We start from the raw sequence: 19,698 nt of genomic DNA on the forward strand, positions 1-19,698 counted from the left end.
TTGAGGAATATTAGGTTATTATTTGTTGCCAAGCAAGGCATCATTTCTGACTTGGTAAATGATTCATGTCGAGCATTTAATAAAAGTTCCTAATGTTTTTAGACCTAGAACTGTGGTACAGACTTCTTTCAAATTCAGTTTCAATACTGATGAGAGATCAAAATAATAAATAAGAATCTCGTTTGTTACTTCTTTCTGTTACTGCCATAGTTCTAAGTTCAGTAGATTAAGAACCTTATCAGAATACATTGAAATTAATTTTTATTTTTCGTTATGTATACCAAATATACTCCATGACGGCTGATGGGTTAAATTTCTTATCCCCGTTTTAAAATAGATAGAACTATAATTACTATACGCCTCATGTGCGACCTCTGCCTGAATCGTAGTGTCAAGCTGTTCTGATCATCTAGCTTCTACTATACAACTATTATACGGGAACTCGCATAGAACTTTAATGCATAACATTAAGCGCTGCAACGAAATTCCCAGATGTTGAAAGTTTGGCAAGCTCTAATACGACATAGTTAAAAAATTTTATTTTTTTATTAAGAGAAAGGGACCTCCATAGGACATTACAACGAGACGAATCAGGCCTTAGTTCAATCGCCGAGTCTATTAAGCAGAAAAAACACTCGCGACGGTGAATCCATTAAACATAAATCCGAGGTCGAAGGAACGAATACCAAACCGTAACCGGAGTAGGTATATTTCATGATTAACGGTTACTCATGACTGACTATGATTTTGAGTGAATCATTCTAACAATTAATTAAAGTATCAGTTTCAATTCTTCCGTCAAGTCAATATTTGAGAAGATGACTGTTAAGCGTTAAAGGTAAAGTTGTTTTAATTGCAAGATTTACTACTAATATGCAAGCGGATAGAAGTCAGCAGCTTAGAAACTTCGTCTCCTAGACCTAGAAAATGTAAGCGAGTTTGTACATGAAATAAAAAAATTTTGAATCGATGCAGCTCAAGATTGAATACGAGGCAAAATCATACATCTTTACATTAATCATGCATTTTCAGTCTCGTGAATTCTAAGAATTAATTAATAGCGCTCAAATGTAAGTTAAAAATTAACTTCTCATCCGCTGCTTCTAAATCGATATCATTTTATGCTACACAGAAATTCTTCACTTAAAGTTCCCAAGTTACCTTCAACGAATTGCATATCTAGTTGAGAAAATTGAAAAAATCCAACGAAGGGACAGACGTACACAAAGATAATGAGGATAGTGATCATCCAAGTTCAATGGTACAGACTCGTGCTCGAATTGTTGCTAGAAATTTATCAAAATTTAATCAGGTACTTTGTATTAATTCAACCTCAACGCTCAGCAAATGCCTTTTTTCACAATTTAGAAACTATATACAACCTATATTAAACTTCTATCGTCTGAGGAATCAAAATTTTTTATTTTCTAGGAGTAAATAGCAACGAGATTATTTTTATATTAAATAATATTTTCTGGTTTCCATAGCGTTTGAAACGAACGGAACTCATTTTATACTGCAAAAATTTCTCAATATCTGAACTCAAAATCAAGGCTACGTGAAAATCTTTCCGTCACTAAAACAATATAACTTGAGAACTTCCGTTTATAGTGTCTATCTAAATTTTCTTACATGGATCAGTTCCTGGTGAAACATGATATTACCAGATTTCATGAATTATACAGTAATAGGAATGACTTTCTGATGGAGATTTTTTCTGCTCATTAATGTTACTTCTATAAAATTAATTCGAGTTCATCATATAGACAAATTTTACGACCAGAATTTTACGTGATCGAACTAAGCATTCATCTTACACATCAATGTTCAGAAGTAACAATAAAAATCTGAGAAAACAGTTCTTTAGATAAACAATTTAAAATCTTACCATTCGAAAAATTTAACCACAAGAACAAGAATACATAAACTGGGCAGATATGTAAGAATATTTTTCTACTTGGAGTGTACTTCACAATAATCCAGTTTCTAATCGAATAATTGGTATGATGTAAAATGTAGAACTTTACACACAAAATTGAAGCTTCGAGCACACTGCGTTATGAGGAATAAAGGGAATATTTTGAAAAAATGTGATGTTAGCAGCTAATCTTGAAGAATTTAAGTTGCAATTCACCGATCGGCAGTTTATGATAGTAACTCAATCAAAACTGAATGGTATAACTAGATTTTAAAGAAACCCAATTAGTTCATTCCCAATTCATCAATATGATTCACAAGCTAGGAACAATCGTCACGCTTTTACATCCTTTTTGTTGAGGTAGAGGAAATGCCTGGCAGAGCATCTTTGGCAGAGAAATAGTTACGACGATCGAGCCATCTTAGTGTGGATGAGCAGCGTGATAGGGCAGTGGTCGGATCCCATCACCCAGCTGCGGATGAGGCTGTCACAGAGCGACTCCTTGAAGCGTTCCGATACCACGAAGTAGTCAAGACGCCTGCAGGATATTGCATTAAGAGTTAACTAAAGCACTTTTATGGAATAAAAGAATCGAGTTAGAACAAACAACAATTTCCCGTGATTCTTCATGGCCCGTCTTGATGTATGTAAACTAAGTTAATGAACTTGATCTCTAATGGCAAGAAAAATATTTTAAAGATTTTCTTGCATGATAACCTAATTATGATATACAACTGATGCTATACGAGAAATGACAATTTGCTCGCCACACCTTCACTCACGTTGTTTGACAAGAACAATTCTTTTAATTTTCCACCTGCAGAGAAGAAGAAATTTATCCGAAGAATAATAACTTTTGCCCTTTGGTTACTTTACTCAATTCAGACAAGAGATGGGAGATTTCTTGCATCTTTTCAGCTGAAAATATTGTTGTCCTATCACTCTAAACGTTTTGGGTTCGTCACTCACATCTTAAAGCTAAATCCCAAGAAATTGACGAATTTTCGGTACCTGTATCAATACCGGCCATAAATTATAACAGATTTAATTGAGGCAAGGTATGAGCCGTTAAATTTTATCATTAAATTCCAGCAATCATATATACCGTTAGAGATCTCAAAGAAAAAACTATTTGCTTTTGCAAATGCTACAGTACGGTAACAAAAAACGGATTCGGAACGCACCATCCAACATTTTTTGCCCTAGCATTCCTCATGTAAGTCCAAAAAGTGTAGGCATTTTCCTTCTTAGGATAAAAGTGTCTGAAGCTGTCAACAAATCCTGCTTCAAGCAGCTTTGTGAAGCCATCACGCTCTTCCTGCGTGAAGCCGGCATTCTTGCGATTGGTTTTTGGATTAGCCAGATCTGGAAAGGCAGTTAACATTTATGTTAGGTCAACGCAGCAAATTCAAAACAATCAAGTGGGATTCAAAATGAAAAAAATAATAAAAGCACTAATCGTGTGCTACTGAAAACAGAATGAAATAATTCAAATTGTTCTAGCTATGACATCGAGATCATAATTTAAAACCAGGAGCTCGTGAAAAATGGGACGAAAATTATCTATGTAATGATTGTCAACAGAAAAAACAATGTGCTGAAACAGGATAATGCAATAAAGTTAACAGATAAAATCAGATAAATAGTCTTCACCACAGTATTAAACACAACTAACATAATTATTAAAACATATGGCAACATGTACTGAAACCAATACATATGCAAGAACTGTGTTAACTACAAATGATAATGTATGACTGCAGACTTTTCAGCCCTATCTCTTCAATATTCCTTAAAAGGTTTTTAGTAAATACGGTTATAAACAAAAGGCAGCTAGTGTTTGAACAGATAATAGGTTATTGGATTTCCGTCATAAGATGTCATCAACGCACAACATTTATTATAATTCAACTTATGATAATGCTAATTTTGCATTAAATTCAGATTTGGAACCGATAATTGTGAAAGGCAACTATGATTGACGACTTGGGATTTCGATTCATGGCGTATAAAAAAATCCAACTTTCGAAAGTACCAAGGAAGTGAAACAAACCGATATAAAATAGTCATAATTACAGAGAGGAAAGTTCATATTTATTCAAATCTCACCGATTTCGTGATGCGAGACATTCAAGTCACCACACATTATGACAGGTTTCTCTTTGTCAAGCTCCTGGAGATACTTCAAGAAAATGGCGTCCCAATTCAACCTTTTGTCCAGTGTTACTAATCCACGACCTGAGTTTGGCACATCTGCAGATAACGAAATAATTTTAGGGAAAATGAGAGATATAGATATATTAACTTTAAAACTAATATATAAGGCATATGAATACAGGTTTAACATCTAAATCACGAAGGTTTTTAAAATTGATATTTATTTGAAATGTAAAATGTCTTGTAATAATTATTTCAACTTTGAAGTTAACTACAATGTTACATTTTTTCTACGACTTGCTTGGATCATATTGGCTAAAAGAGGTTGCTTGTATTGGAAATGCGTTTGTGACATTAAAACAACATAAATGTATATTTAATAGCAAACCAACAGGCAGTGACAAGGTAGAAGTCTTCAAACTTGAGAGTGATGGCTCGGCCTTCCTTGTCATGTTCTCCATCGCTTACACCATACGCAATGGAGAGAGGCGCAACCTTGCTGTATACAGCAACACCGGCATAGCCTTCTTTCTCAGCTGAAAAATAGTAATATCATCATATCTAGAACTCGTATAATATATTTGGCATGAATCACGAGGAAATTGGAACTTCATTCAAGTAATAATGATCAAATATACTGTTTAAGCCAATTGTCTTAGAATTTTTGTGAAACTATTTATAACTGAAAAGCAAAGAGTGATGCATTATATATAGGACTGTATTGGGGAAATTTATAACTTACATATTGAACAGGACAAGAACTACAATCGGCCAACAAGAAAATGTGAGAACTGTTTTTAGAGAAGATAGGTATATACTGTAATACATCAACAAGGATTTAAAGCAGCAAAAGAAAGAGAGGCATATGATAAGTAATGATTAGATTGCCAGCAAAAATGCAAGACCCGCTACAAAAATTATTACTTTAAATTGTAAATGAGAGAATCACAGACCCTTGTTCTTATACAAGGCTAAATTGATTCACAAGTCCAAATAATCTAATTTTGAAATTAGCCATTACATTATAGTCTCTTAAACGTATTCCAGAAGAACAGCAACAATTACGGTACATGTAAAAACAATAACTTATTCTCACCAGACATAAAGTAAGATTTATAACCAGGAACATTGAGAGCTGCCTCCGGGATCTTGTCTTTGGAGCACTTAGTTTCTTGTAGGCAAATAACATCAGGGTCTTCCTTGGCTATAATAGAATGTCCATCATTCTGAAAATGAATAAAGTATTTTTTTGAGCAATATATATTTGTATCTTCATTTGGAGCAATGCAATTTTATCAGTTAACCTTAAAAAATGGACAAACGTATTAAAAGCTGATTTAATTTTTCATACCTAACAAGAATGAATGACAAATTTGAACACCCATATATTTACTCAACAGATTTTCAAATTTTTCAACTATGAACATGTAAAGTTTATCCATCATGTGAGTTTAAAATTGAGATGGATGAATTCACCATATATGATCACAATCACGAAAAATTACACAATAACAATAAATTACTTTCTACCTGTGATATCATGCAATATAATCAAACTACTGCCCTTTTTATAAATCCATTGCTATTTTTGGGACAAAGAAAAAAAAGGAGCCTCACAATGATGATTAAGGCTACAAAACCTTCATTTGTGCTCCTTTTACAATTCTACAGTATGGTCGGAAGTGATGTTAAACATGATAATAAATAAACACTGATGATTAGTAGTAGGCAGTCATGGAAAAGGCCTCAAGTACAAACTAAAGAGGATAAGGCTCATTATTGAGTTCAATTTTAGTAACCATACAAGATCTACCGCTGGTAATTAACCATCTCACAGTTATCTCCAAAGAATGTAATTCAAATCCATGTTCATGAACTAGTGGTCTAATCAACTATCAGTAGCTATTTCATTCGAATTGATTGTGCAAAACAAATCTTAATGCAAAATTCAAAAATATTTTAACATTTGTTTTACCAAATTTTAATATGCACATTACAAAACATCCTTTAGCTAATGAATAACAAACAAAATTTACAATCAGTAAATAAATAATAGGTACTTTTATTTCTTCAACCTTATTGTGAAAGAACTTTAGAATTTGGATAGTATATACAACTTGCATATGTTCATGAGAAAAAACTATCATTTTTAAATCGAGTATTTGTATCAGACTGTGAGTTCTTTTCACAGGGTGAAGAATAAGTGTAATATGTAAATATATAAATATTCAGCAATTGATTAAATGACATATTCTAAAACAAAATAATAGGATAATTTTGAGCTGTCAAAAAAAAAAAAAAAATACTTCATACTTACTTGTAGCCAAGCTCTAAGTCCATTGATATTCCAAGATACAATTTTGAAGTTCCATTTCTCCCCTGAATTTGTGACAGCTTCAGAGTGAAAAGTTTCAGATGCTTCAGTAGATGATGTTTTTTCTTGCACAGAATTTGACTTTAACTTCTTGCTTGCAGGCTCTCCTTTCTCAGAAGACGAATTCCCAGATTTTGCAGCATCATTCTGGAGTGCAATTTTTCATCAATAAATTTGTATCACCATCATTCAGTGAATAACCACAATTTCAAAGATAGAATGTAAAATATTGAAAAGTAAATGTTAGCACACAGATAAAGCACATTCAGCATATACCAAATATAAGTACCTATTTGAATTCTCTGAAAAATTTCCACAGTGTATCAGCTTCTTTAAATTTCAAGTTTTGAACATACTCAACATATGGCATGAAGTGGATGCTATATATTAGTAGCTTAAATAGTTGTAAAATAATGTAAGGATTGATTAAATCCAGATACAATTAATTTACATGGTACATGAATTTGAAACCAAGTAGCAATGCTATGGTCTATAAGGAGTTTAAGTACAAATTACTACAAAAGAACAAAAAAGTCATGTATACTTACACCTCTTTTCTTTGCCATGGCTTTTTGGAAAGTTGAGACCTTAGCAAATAGAGGTGAATACTTTTGAGCAAATCCAAGTTTTATTATTGGTATGGATATCTGCAAGAAACGAAAACAGGTTGAATATGAATTGGGGATTTCAATAGTTTTATTACCAACTTCATTTTTGACATCATTAGTTTGTAGCATCAAAGCTAGGGTAAAAAAAAAACTTAGGCTTGACTAAATTTTCCAATCCAAGCAGGTTTTATTTAGAAAACCTGGGTGAAGTGGGTATTTTACTTTTTCACTTATAATCTAGCTTCCAAGTCCCCCTTGTTTATATTGATCTTTAAAAATTTAATGGTGTAGAGTTTCAATATATCATTACATTTGCCATAACTTTTAATCTAATAACTGTCAATTTTTTATACAGTGAGTTAGTGATGCATCATTAACTTGATGTATCACTATTCAAAAACAATAACATCTCTGTCAGAGAGTACAAACCAATGAAAGAAATATGTATTGAATCAATTAACCCAGTTCATTGCAGTTTTATTGTTTTTCAAAACAGAAATAATGCAAGCCTATAAAAAACCAATTTGTCAATTCTTTTACTCCTAACTCTCAAAGAAATGGATTTGGCACTTTGAAATTTGTACCAAACCTGGAGGCTTCAACTATTGTATATGTTCAAAATTTGACAAAATGGTATTGCTAGTTGTTTATAACTAAGAAGCTACAGTATGAAAAATTTAAATAAATCCACATATTCTTAAAAATTCATACCATAGTGTGTTGAAAATATCCACTTACAAACTGGTCAATATTTAGCTTGTTACCTTGCTCCATATACACTTTACAAAGCTAATAAATATACTTATCAAATAATTGTTTACCCAAAAGTCCCAAAGTGGTAAACACCACATTGGCCATTATTGAAGGCAATAAGTGCTATTTTTAGCCATCCATTTTGATCCATATACTGTTATTGTTAGTAGGCTAATTTCAACATAAAAAATAACATTTCAAAAAGACAAAAAGGTAAAAAATAAATAAATAAAAAAATCATGAAAAATAAACATTGATTTAAAAAAAATCACCAACCCTGTCTATAGGCAACAGGACTGGGCTTGTAATTTTGCACAATTTTCATTGAGTCATGTGAATTCAATAACAAAAAAGATCACAAAAAACATACCTGAAACAGAAAGGAATATTTTAGTGACAACCATCATATTTTTTGGAGAAATAAATCATAGTTTAGGTTAATTACTTTTTTTATGTTGCCCAGTGCACAATTTGATGACATTTTATGCACAATTTTGTAATGACTAATGATTCATTAATTTTTTGCCAAGTGAATTTTTTTTCACTGGACAAGGTGAATGCAATCAAAATTCTTTGTTGCCATTTTGTTTTAGGTTGAGATTCAAAAATTCTGTCAATAAAGTTTTGAACCCAACACCTGTCTACAACTTGTTTTAAGCAAACTTTTTAATATGGCAAATATTTTTTTTACTACAGACCTTAGCAGAAGTACTTTCCAACTTTTTTTTTGTAGGAATTTTTAGAGCTAGCAAATGTATGATTTTTTTTTACTTCATTTATGCTACATAGATAGGAAAAATGTTCAAGTCCACACCACTATTTTTAGTTTTGCAATATTTCAATTATTTTGCTATCATAACATTTTTGTGCCGTGGCCAAGGACTGTCCATTATTACCCCATTTGATGGTATTCTAAACCTTACCTTGAAACCCACCTTTTAATTTACAGGTTCTATAAAAAAATCTGGCTTCCCTTAAAAAACCCAAAACACCTCAAAGAAATTTTCATGCCAATTCCAAAAATCAAAGAAATAACAGAAAAATATTGGACATTGAATCAAATGGAACAATTGAAAAGCAGACTTGTATGCAAAATGAAGGCTTTGGACCAGGATCCCTATCAAAACACCATAAATTCTGAACAAATTCAATACATAGAGTCTTGCCATGACATATTCAATTATTGCGTTTTATTTGTAATTTCACTCATATAGGTTCACAAGTGACGAATGAAGTTATGTACTGGTCACTTGTGCAAAATGCGCAATTTTGCAGTTGCGTCTGCTTGTGCATTTGGAGACGTGTTGATTGAATAATTATGTACATTAGAAGAACAGGTATTATTTTGCATTAACAATTTTCTTGCAATTGATTTATTATTTGTGTACTTATTCAATTCTAAAATCTCAATTTTATGCACTGAAAAGTGTTACTTTACTTGATAATGAATACAGTGCATTAAAGAAAAAAAAAAAAAAAACTTTTTAATAACTTTTAAATTCCATTAAAATTTCAATTCACCAAATTGAGAAAAAGTAAGAGGATAGTTTCTGAGAGCTACTCTCTGGTCTCCAACAAAATGTCATTAAAGAACAATGTCTGCTTTACTATAACAATATTTTGAACACCAATAGACTTACACAAGTACTAATTCTTTTTGCTGAAAGAAAAAAATTTGTTCATACCTTTCCAAAGGTGTTCAACATGTGCCCAATAGTCATGTAAAGCCTGTTGAGCTGCCAAGAGATGTATTTGAATTATGTATGAAAACAGTAGCAGCTGCACTCAGCATGCACATAAGACAATCTAGGATGGCCTGGGGATTTGTCTGTAAAAAAACAATAAATTTCTCTCAACTTTATATACCATCATTTTATGATTTCTGATGTAAGAGGATTAACACCATATCAAGTAAAAAAACTTTCTGTTGTATTCAGTACTGCCTGGAACACTTGAACTTTCTAGGTGAGAGTGGTTTTTGAATGAGCATGGCAGGAAATGACACAAAGGGACAAAGATGCAGTTGCAAAGATCTCTTGTTTGTCTTGTCTTGAGGCCTTTTGTCTTGTCTTGAGGCATGAGTGCCAAAAACGGTAGGGACTCTGCCTTGTCTGTGGATCCAATGAGCATACAATTGCCAGGTGTCCACATCGACGGGAAAGATCTGCCCTCCAGAGAACTCAAAATAGTGAGGCATACACACCCAGTCCTAGGAGAGTCCATATTCAAGAGGATACAAACCAGATTGAGGAGAGAATTGCTCTAAACTAGATCCCTCTGGTGATAGTGGGGCCCTACCAGAGAATTTCCAGCAGCCCCAGTACCTTGGCATGCAACCCCTTCTTCCCATGGGTTGGACTTTCCCTGCTCCAAAGGTATAGAACATAGTACCCAAGTATCCAGTTAACTTTGAATGCTTCCAGTGGTATCCCTCCTATAAGTTATGACTCCTTAAATTTCACTCTGGTGATGGTCAATCCTCCCATCCCCACTGTTGCTCAAGTTCACCAGGAGGATACTAACTCTGACAACAGCAACCCATCGGAAGTGAACAGTCCTGTCATAGAAATGAGTGATGCAGAAAATTCATTTGACATATCATTATCTCATCTTAAACCTGAACCATTGATGGTCATTCCTGTGCAAGTACGTGGTTGGTCAGTGGATGCTCTGATTGACACTGGTGCTACGGTTTCTCTTATCCATTGTGAAGTGCTTGGGACAACAACCATTCTTAACACAAGCACCTCTCATATCATTCAAGGACTCAGATCTCCACAGATTTAGTCATCGAGGAAAATTCAACTACTCATTTCATTGGGCAATGCCAGACTAGGGGTGAATCTCCTAGTAGTTGGCAATAGTGACATCAAGCATGATCTTATTTTAGGAATAGATTTCCTTCAAGATCATGGTCTCTTAGTGGATTTTGGTCTGGAGAAGATAACAGGAGCCCTCAAAGATGGGAGCTTTGAGGTGTATTTTGCTGAGGACAGCATCAAAACAGCTTATCAAAACCACTCAGTTTTCTCCTTACAACGCTTCACAGTGAAAAAATGTGAAGCAGAGCTGGTATCTGCATACATTGAGGGAGTCCCTCCAGAGACCCTTCAGGGACAGGAATTCTTTTATGAGGCTCAGAGTGTACCATGCTCATTTCCACTGATAATTCACAAAGGTGTGGTTGTTCATGATGGACAGAAAATTCAGCTTTTGATAGAAAAATCCCATGATGACAGCATAACTCACAAGAAACTTTCAAGAAAGGCAACTTACCTTGGCTGGGTGTCTACCATTATTGAAACAGAAGTCAATATGCTGGAGAGTGTGGGGAACTCTGCCGAGATGGATGATGACATCTTGCAGCAGGTTGACCTATCACACCTCCCACTTGCTGATAGTAGTGCTGTCAGGGAAACGCTGTCCAAGTGTGCAGTTGTCTTGAGTAGGGGTGATGACAACATTGGTTGTGCTGGAGTGACAGAGCACCGAATAGAGTTGCATGACACCACGCCCATTTTCCAAAAGCCTCAAAGATTTCCAGAACCTGTGGCTCAAGAAATTGAAAAACAATGCCAAGAGCTAAGGAGTCTTGATATCATAGATTACAGTCACTCCCCATGGTAATCCCTGTGGTACCTATCAGGAAACCAGATGGAACTGTGAGGCTCTGCATTGACTACCAGAAGCTCAACAAGGTCACAAAAGCAGATAGGTTCCCAATGCCAAACATGACCGACCAATCTTGTGTACAGCCTAAATGGGACAGAATACTTCACCTCATTAGACCTTGTGCTAGGGTATTATCAGGTACCTCTGCATCCTGACAGTCGAGAGTGTACCGCATTCTCTACCACTAAAAACCACTATGAATTTAAAAGACTTAGTTTTGGATTAAAAAATGCACCTGCTGCCTTTCAAAGGGAAATGCAGGAAGTTCTACAAGGTTTTCCGACTAAACAGGTCCTCGTTTACATTGACAACATACTTACCATGAGCCGAAGCTTTGATGAGCATATTGCCCTGGTGGGATCTGTGCTGGCTACTCTTGCAAAGTATGGCATCAAAGTTAAACCCTCAAAGTGCTCATGGTTCTGCTCTGAAGTAGTCTTTCTTGGGCATATAGTTGGGAGAAATGAAGCTCGCAAATTGGAGCCTTCAATGCAAGCTGTAAGAGACTTTCTGAAACCAACAACAGTTAAGGAGCTACGTTCTTTTCTGTGATTGGCTCACTTCCAGTGCAAGTTTGTTCCTAACTGTTCAGTTTTGTCCTGACCATTGACTTCTCTCATGGGACTCTCAGACAAGACAAGACTTAACTCAATTGAACTGCCAAAATGGAAGAGTCTTATCAAGAGTGCCCTATCTCATGGGACTCTCAGACAAGACAAGACTTAACTCAATTGAACTGCTGAAATGGAAGAGTCTTATCAAGAGTGCCCTATGTTCAGCTATGGAATTGGCTTATCCTGACTATAGTGCAGGTGCTAACCGAATGGAATTATCAACTGATGCATCTGAAACTGGTGCTGGTGCCTGCTTGACTCAACTACAGAATGGTGTTGTCCATGTCATTTCTTATGCATCAACAACTTTTAGTAAAACCCAACAGAATTACAGCACCATAGATCAGGAACTTGCAGCCATCTGATGGGCTCTGCATACTTTTCGTGGATTTCTGTTTGGTGTGCCTTTCCTATTGTTCACAGACCATTGTCCTTTAGTATATATGCATAATATGGCTCAATGTAACTCCCGTACAGCTAGAACAATGTCAGAGCTTGCCAAATTTGACTTTGAAGTTTGCTATCAAGCAGGGAAAGATAACCAAATTGCCAATATTCTCTCAAGACTAATCCCAGCTCTGCCTTCCCATCCAGAAATTACAGCTGACACATTGCCAGATGGCCTCACTGTTTTGACCAGTGTAGAGGGTGGTGGAGATGCTTTACCTAAAAGCCTCTTTGCTGTTCTGCAACACCACTGTGGCACACATAATTAGAACTAAGGAGTACTCAAATGAGGAAGATGAATTGATGAATTGAGACCATAAACTTACTAGAATTAATTATAACCAGAATCCAATATAATAAATTAACTTCTTCAAACTGAACCATATCAGTCAAAGATGAACACAAACAAAGTAAAATGCAAGGGAACACTAGAAGTTAATATAAATGAAATTAGCAAAATAGCACGGACAAAATTTAACCTAAATTATCAATGAATAAATTAAGGGGAGCGTCTACCCTAAAATTGAAAATTTTCACTTTTTCGGTTTTTATACTCATTTTAAAGCTGACATTCTGCCCTATCCAACGGTACCACTGCCATATCTGTACGTTGATTAATCTTTTTTGTTCACTACAAAGCATAGTGAGTATCTTGCTGTTTCCCAGTACTCAAGGTTTCTGGTTCTCTGGCGGTGCACCTTCTGGAGTCTCTTGCAGTCAGTGACATCTCGGTATTCCGGCTACTAGATCGGTGAGTACAAAGAGGTGTGTGCCTGGGGGGTGTGTGCCTGTGTATGACTGCAAAGTTGGCCAGAAGTGATCTAACAAACTTGTCTTCTGGCTATGCTCCAGGAGTGATCCTGGGACCTGGTAAAGTATCCTGCAGGTGTACTGCTCTATTCTCCGGAAATCAAGCCGATACTCACTGTTTTGTTTAACCAGATTTTTCCCTTTGCTCGTGTCCAGCAGACCCATGTTGTGCTGCTTACCTGGCTATGATTATCAATCCGTGTGTGGTAGGCTAGGATGCGTTTTCGAATTTTCCAGTGGTGTAACAGCTTCACAATGTTGTAATGGTAATCTCGAATTCATGTACCACAAATTTGTTACAAGGGTTTCTCCCCTAGGGTGGCTTAGGTTATCTTTTGGAAAATGTACTTTGCTGCCTGCGGATGATCCTCTACTGTCATTGTTTAGGTTCTTAGTCTTAAGTATATGGGTTTTTGTATTCACCAGTTTTTCATTGTCCCAAATTCAGTCTAATCATCTTGAGTGGGATAGTCTCATGGGGTAAGGGGGCTCATATCCACATAGGTTTTGTGGAACCCCAGTTGATCGATCTGCTACATAATTTGGTTCTCATGCCGGGAATCGAACCCGGGCCTCCTGGGTGACCGGCTCTTCGTCGGTGCTGGGCTCCAAGAAGTGAAGAGTTGCACGCAACTTGTCAATTTTCTTGCACTCCATACTCCTTCTAAATTTAACATATGTCAGGTCAGCTAAGACATCCTAGCAGGTCAACTCCTTGATGATTACTTTCTCTTTGTGTAAGCCGTTTTCAGTTTGACTGTTGATCATGTGGAAGTAAAACTCATCAGGATTCTTCTCTAAAGCTCTCTTGTGCAGCTTCTTCAGCAGCTTCTTTTATGCAGACTGATCTGCAGCTCGCACTTTGTAGTCTTTCTTCTTTTCAAGAGGACCAAGGTGAGCTGAACAGATGACATGGCTGAAGGCAGTAATGGTTAACTCTTATTACAAACCAGTAAAAAGTAGCCACTATTGATTATTTTTTGGAGATTTTAACACACTATCATGCACACAAAGCATCTATTTAACTTTCAGTAAAACGTGGTAAAGGGAACAGTGAAAATTCCTAATGGACAATCTCGATTTTCTGCAGCTGCTCCAGGACACAACTCATCTTCTGCCAGTGAAGCCAGTGAAGAATCGGTGTCAGGTATTCATGACCAGCGATTTGCAGGGGGTTCATCCTCTGGGAGCGCCAGTGAAAACTCACCTGCAGGACGTCAGCAAGACAAGGCTCACCATAGGAAGCAAAGAGTGCCTCAAGAAAATACCAGAGCTCCTAGAGAGAGTGGGGATCACCATCGTCACAAAAAACATTCCCAAAACAAACATCAATCCAGGGATGAAATAGTGTCAACAAATGACTTGGTTCATGCCTTGAATAGACTAGAGCACTAGACCATCGTTCTGTCCCTAAGCCGGACGTGTTTGACTCAACCTCTGGTCAACCATTTGAGTTGTTCCTACAAACATTTGAGGAATACTGCTCTAACAACTTCCGTGGGAGCACCTCACTCTGGGTGAGTGAGTTGGGAAGATTCCTGAGTGGGGACATGCTAAGTGCCTACTCATTGCTAAGAGTACCTGGAGAGTCATACAGTACCCTAATTGGAAAGCTCTGTAAGTGGCACAAGGACTCTAAAGAAGCCTATCAAACCAACTTGAGGCATCGTTTCACCAAGGCCAAAATGTACCAAATGAGGGTTACAGGTTGTATGCTGCAAGGCTAGAGAAGAGTTACCGGATTGCATATCCTCGCCGAACTTTTGAGTATAGCCGAACCTTATGACAAAAGTTTTTTGACATTGTCCCACGAGCCTTCAGAAAACAACTCAAGACTGCACATTCCATTTGCATCACTATGGATGGTGGAGCAATGCCGTGGTCAAACATCCTTGCTCTGGCAAGCCGCCAGGATGCTGACAAAGATGAAACTGATACTTCCCACCAAGTCAGTGATGATGATGCTATTTGGGTCAATACCTGCACACCAAAGGAACCAACCAAGACTTACTATACTGATGGCAAGAAAGAGGCCTCCCTTCCAGCTAATGGAATTCCATCAGTACTACCAAATACCCCTTTTCGACCTTCCCAACAGATCTGCGACTTTTGCAAAAAGCCAGGACATATGAGGCATGAGTGCAGAAAACGGTTGGGACTCTGCCTTGTCTTTGGATCCAATGAGCACACAATTGCCAGGTGTCCACATCGACGGGAAAGATCTGCCTTCCAGAGAACTCAAAACGAGTCACATACACCCAGTCCTAGGAGAGTTCACATTAAAGAGGATACACACCAGATTGAGGAGAGAACTGCTTTAAACTAAATCCCTCTGGTGTTAGTGGGGCCCTACCAGAGGATCTCCAACAGCCCCAGTACCTTGGTATGCAACCCCTTCTTCCCATGGGTTGGGCTTTCCCTGCTCCAAGGTATAGAACAACATGGTACCCAAGTATTCGGTTTACTTTGGATGCTCCCAGAAATATCCCTTCTATAAGTTATGAATCCCTAAATTCTACTTTAGTTACTGTCAATCCTCCCATCCCCACTGTTGCTCAAGTTCACCAGGAGGAAATTAACTCCGACAACAGCGACCCATCGGAAGTGAAAAGTCCTGTCATAGAAATGTGTGATGTAGAAAATTCATTTGACATATCACTATCTCGCTTTAAACCTGAACCATTGATGGTCATTCCTGTGCAAGTACGTGGTCGGTCAGTGGCAGGGTTGGCAATGATTAAATCAAAATGATTAAATCATGTGATTAAATCACTTGATTTTTTATAAAAAAATCATGATTTTTTTATTTTTTCGATTTGTTTGATTTTTTTGATTTTTTCATATATTTAAAAATATTGAGTGGCATTCTTTAATTTATATTGAGGTATTGTTATTCATGGCTTAGTATAAATGTACTATGAATGACAAATTGGTNACAGTTAAGGAACTACGTTCTTTTCTGGGATTGGCTAACTTCCAGCGCAAGTTTGTTCCTAACTGTTCAGTTTTGTCCCGACCATTGACTTCTCTCATGGGACTCTCAGACAAGACTAAACTCAATTGGACTGCCGAAATGGACGAGTCTTATGAAACCCTCAAGAGCGCCCTATGTTCAGCCATGGAATTGGCTTATCCTGACTATAGTGCAGGTGCTAATCGAATGGAATTATCAACTGATGCATCTGGCACTGGTGCTGGTGCGTGCTTGACTCAACTGCAGAATGGTGTTGTCCGTGTCATCTCTTATGCATCAACAACTTTTAGTAAAACCCAACAGAATTACAGCACCATAGATCGGGAACTTGCGGCCATCCGATGGGCTCTGCGTACTTTTCGTGGATTTCTGTTTGGTGTACCTTTCCTATTGTTCACAGACCATCGTCCTTTAGTATATATGCATAATATGGCTCAACGTAACTCCCGTATAGCTAGAACAATGTCGGAGCTTGCCGAATTTGACTTTGAAGTTCGCTATCAAGCAGGGAAGGATAACCAAATTGCTGATACGCTCTCAAGACTAGCCCCTGCTCTGCCTTCCCATCCTGAAATTACAAGTGACACATTACCAGATGGCCTCACTGTTTTGACCAGTGTAGAGGGTGGTGGAGATGCTTTACCTAAAAGCCTCTTTGCTGTTCTGCAACACCACCGTGGCAGACATAATCCCAATCTCCCTGCTCCCGGTTGCCAGACTGACCTGCGCCAACAACTAGTCAATGAAGTCTTAAAGAACCTTGAATTGTATGGGTTTCAATCTGATCGATCATCCAAAAGTCAAATCCAGTTGGCCGCACTGCCTGGACAACTGATGGGTGACTGGGCTCTAAGAGCTTTTTCTAAGATCTATTCCCTTGATGTTTGGGTACATCATGGGATGAAGTACCCAATAATCCATACTTCACTAGAAAACCCAAGTACTGACCCATCCAAGCGGGTTCACCTTCAATGTGTCTCAGGAGTTCACTACAACCCCTTGGGTGAAAATCATTTCTACCAGCCAATACTTGAGAACAATAATCACTCATCCCCTGATACTTCACTGTGTGCCTTAGAGATGTCAAGTGATGAGGCTGAAAACTACCCAGATATTCAAGTGACACTTGCTTCTGAAGCACCTCTAACGTCACCTTGTTTATGCCCAGGAAAATCTGAATTTACTACCGTGTTTATTAAGAGCCAGGGACAGTGTGCATGTGCATTGTTTGATAGTGGTGCACAGATAAACCTAGTAAGCAAAGCATTCTTGGATCATCTTTGTTTGGATCAAGATGCCATTGAGTCTTGTGTTCATCCTGTCACCATCAAAAGTCTTGGACAGGAACGACTGAAAGCCCAGGACATTGTGGAACTGACCTTTTCTGTAGGAGGAACGGCACTGGAGATAACGGCTCTCTTTGCCGTTGTGGACCAATCAGACATACCTTATTGTGTCATACTTGGAGCCAATCTGCTGAAAGAATTGAAAGCTGAAATGGACTTCAGTGCACGAGTGATCCGACTACATTCCAGCAATGGAAATTTTACCCTGTCATTGAGGACTACATCAGCAGCGATGCCTAACTCCTGTCTCTTATACACATCTAGATGTGTATAAGAGACAGGTGTAGAGGGTGGTGGAGATGCTCTACCTAAAAGCCTCTTTGCTGTTCTGCAACACCACCGAGGCATACATAATCCAAATCTCCCTGCTCCTGGTTGCCAGACTGACCTGCGCCAACAGCTAGTCAATGAAGTCCTAAAGAACCTTGAATTGTATGGGTCTCGATCTGATCGATCATCCAAAAATCAACTCCAGCTGGCCGCGCTGCCTGGACAACTGATGGGTGACTGGGCTCTAAGAGCTTTTTCCAAGATCTATTCTCTTGATGTTTGGGTACATCATGGGATCAAGTATCCAATAATCCATACTTCACTAGAAAACCCAAGTAATGACCCATCCAAGCGGGTCCACCTCCAATGTGTCTCAGGAGTTCACTACAACCCCTTGGTTGAAAATCGTTTCTACCAACCACTACTTGAGAACAATAATCACTCATCCCCTGATACTTCACTGTGTGCCTTAGAGATGTCAAGTGATGAGGCTGAAAACTACCCAGATATTCAAGTGACACTTGCTTCTGAAGCACCTCTAACGTCACCTTGTTCATGCCCAGGAAAATCTTAATTTACTACCGTGTTTATTAAGAGCCAGGGACAGTGTGCATGTGCATTGTTTGATAGTGGTGCACAAATAAACCTAGTAAGCAAAGCATTCTTGGATTGTCTTTGTTTGGATCAAGATGCCATTGAGTCTTGTGTTCATCCAGTCACCATCAAGAGTCTTGGACAGGAACGACTGAAAGCCCAGGACATTGTGGAACTGACCTTTTCTGTAGGAGGAACGGCGCTGGAGATAACAGCAATATACTGTTATTGTTAGTAGGCTAATTGCAAAATAAAAAATAACACCTCAAAAAGACAAAAAAGCTGAAAAAATAAAAAAATCTAATAAATAAAAAAAAATCATGAAAAAATAAAAAAAATCATTGATATTTGATTTGTTTTGATTTTTTTAAAAAAATCAAAAAAAATGCCAACCCTGGTCAGTGGATGCTCTGATTGATACTGGTGCCACGGTTTCTCTTATCTGATGTGAAGTGCTTGGGACAGCAACTGTTCTTAATACAAGCACCCCACATATCATTCAAGGGCTTGGATCCTCACAGATTCAGTCATCAAGGAAAATTCAACTACCCATTTTATTGGGCAATGCCAGACTAGAGGTGAATCTCTTGGTAGCTGGCAATAGTGACATAAAGCATGATCTTATCTTAGGAATAGATTTCCTTCAAGACCATGGTCTCTCAGTGGATTTTGGTCTAGAAAAGATTACAGGAGCCCTCAAGGATGGGAGCTTTGAGGTGTATTTTGCTGAGGACAGCATCAAAACAGTTTATCGAAACCTCCCAGTTTTCTCCTTACAATGCTTCACAGTGAAAAAAGGTGAAGCAGAGTTGGTATCTGCATACATTGAGGGAGTCCCTCCAGAGACCCTTCAGGGACAGGAATTCTTTTATGAGGCTCAGAGCGTGCCATGCTCATTGCCACTGATAATTCACGATGGTGTGGTTGTTCATGATGGACAGAAAATTCAGCTCTTGATAGAAAAATCCCATGATGCCCAGCGTAACTCACAAGAAACTTTCAAGAAAGGCACTTACCTTGGCCGTGTGTCTACCATTATTGAAACAGAAGTCAATGTGCTGGAGAGTGTGGGGGACTCTGCCATGATGGATGAAGACATCTTGCAGCAGGTTGACCTATCACACCTCCCACTTGCTGATGGTAGTGCTGTCAGAGAGATGC

General features: G+C 37.6%; 2 protein-coding genes across 3 annotated transcripts; one reads left to right on the forward strand and one right to left on the reverse strand.

Annotated features, from left to right (window-relative positions):
* Positions 1-1,449: 1,449 nt before the first annotated feature.
* On the reverse strand, positions 1,450-14,401 carry LOC108681936 (exodeoxyribonuclease). 2 transcript variants are annotated; one of them, XM_018171020.2, is made up of 8 exons: positions 14,384-14,401; positions 6,998-7,097; positions 6,393-6,596; positions 5,172-5,301; positions 4,468-4,611; positions 4,028-4,171; positions 3,103-3,283; positions 1,450-2,456 (listed from the first exon to the last, which is right to left on the reverse strand). In XM_018171020.2, the coding sequence occupies exons 2-8, from the start codon at positions 7,013-7,015 to the stop codon at positions 2,321-2,323; spliced, it is 957 nt and encodes a 318-aa protein (XP_018026509.1). In that variant the 5' UTR covers positions 7,016-7,097; positions 14,384-14,401; the 3' UTR covers positions 1,450-2,320. The 2 variants fall into 2 exon arrangements, with proteins under 2 accessions (XP_018026509.1, XP_018026508.1); XM_018171019.1 differs by lacking the exon at positions 14,384-14,401 and adding an exon at positions 9,496-9,640 and having other exon boundaries at positions 6,998-7,096.
* Positions 14,402-16,294: 1,893 nt separating this feature from the next.
* On the forward strand, positions 16,295-18,747 carry LOC108681928. The gene is made up of 2 exons (XM_018171009.2): positions 16,295-16,943; positions 17,955-18,747. The coding sequence occupies exons 1-2, from the start codon at positions 16,385-16,387 to the stop codon at positions 18,515-18,517; spliced, it is 1,122 nt and encodes a 373-aa protein (XP_018026498.1). The 5' UTR covers positions 16,295-16,384; the 3' UTR covers positions 18,518-18,747.
* The last annotated feature ends 951 nt before the right edge of the window (positions 18,748-19,698 follow it).

This window comes from Hyalella azteca, unplaced genomic scaffold, assembly GCF_000764305.2.
Source record: "Hyalella azteca isolate HAZT.00-mixed unplaced genomic scaffold, Hazt_2.0.2 contig10531, whole genome shotgun sequence".
NCBI lineage: Eukaryota > Metazoa > Arthropoda > Malacostraca > Amphipoda > Hyalellidae > Hyalella > Hyalella azteca.

What these genes read in the sequence shown, in the direction of transcription:
- LOC108681928 (XM_018171009.2), top strand. Translation starts at nt 16,385, where the DNA reads ATGGGACTCTCAGACAAGACTAAACTCAATTGGACTGCCGAAATGGAC. An exon ending in TGGCCTCACTGTTTTGACCA is followed by an intron (nt 16,944 to 17,954) that starts GTGTAGAGGGTG and finishes TATAAGAGACAG; the next exon opens with GTGTAGAGGGTGGTGGAGAT.
- LOC108681936 (XM_018171019.1), bottom strand. Translation starts at nt 9,531, where the DNA reads ATGACTATTGGGCACATGTTGAACACCTTTGGAAAG. An exon ending in GACTTAGAGCTTGGCTACAA is followed by an intron (nt 5,302 to 6,392) that starts GTAAGTATGAAG and finishes ATTCATTTTCAG; the next exon opens with AATGATGGACATTCTATTAT. An exon ending in TAAATCTTACTTTATGTCTG is followed by an intron (nt 4,612 to 5,171) that starts GTGAGAATAAGT and finishes ACTATTTTTCAG; the next exon opens with CTGAGAAAGAAGGCTATGCC.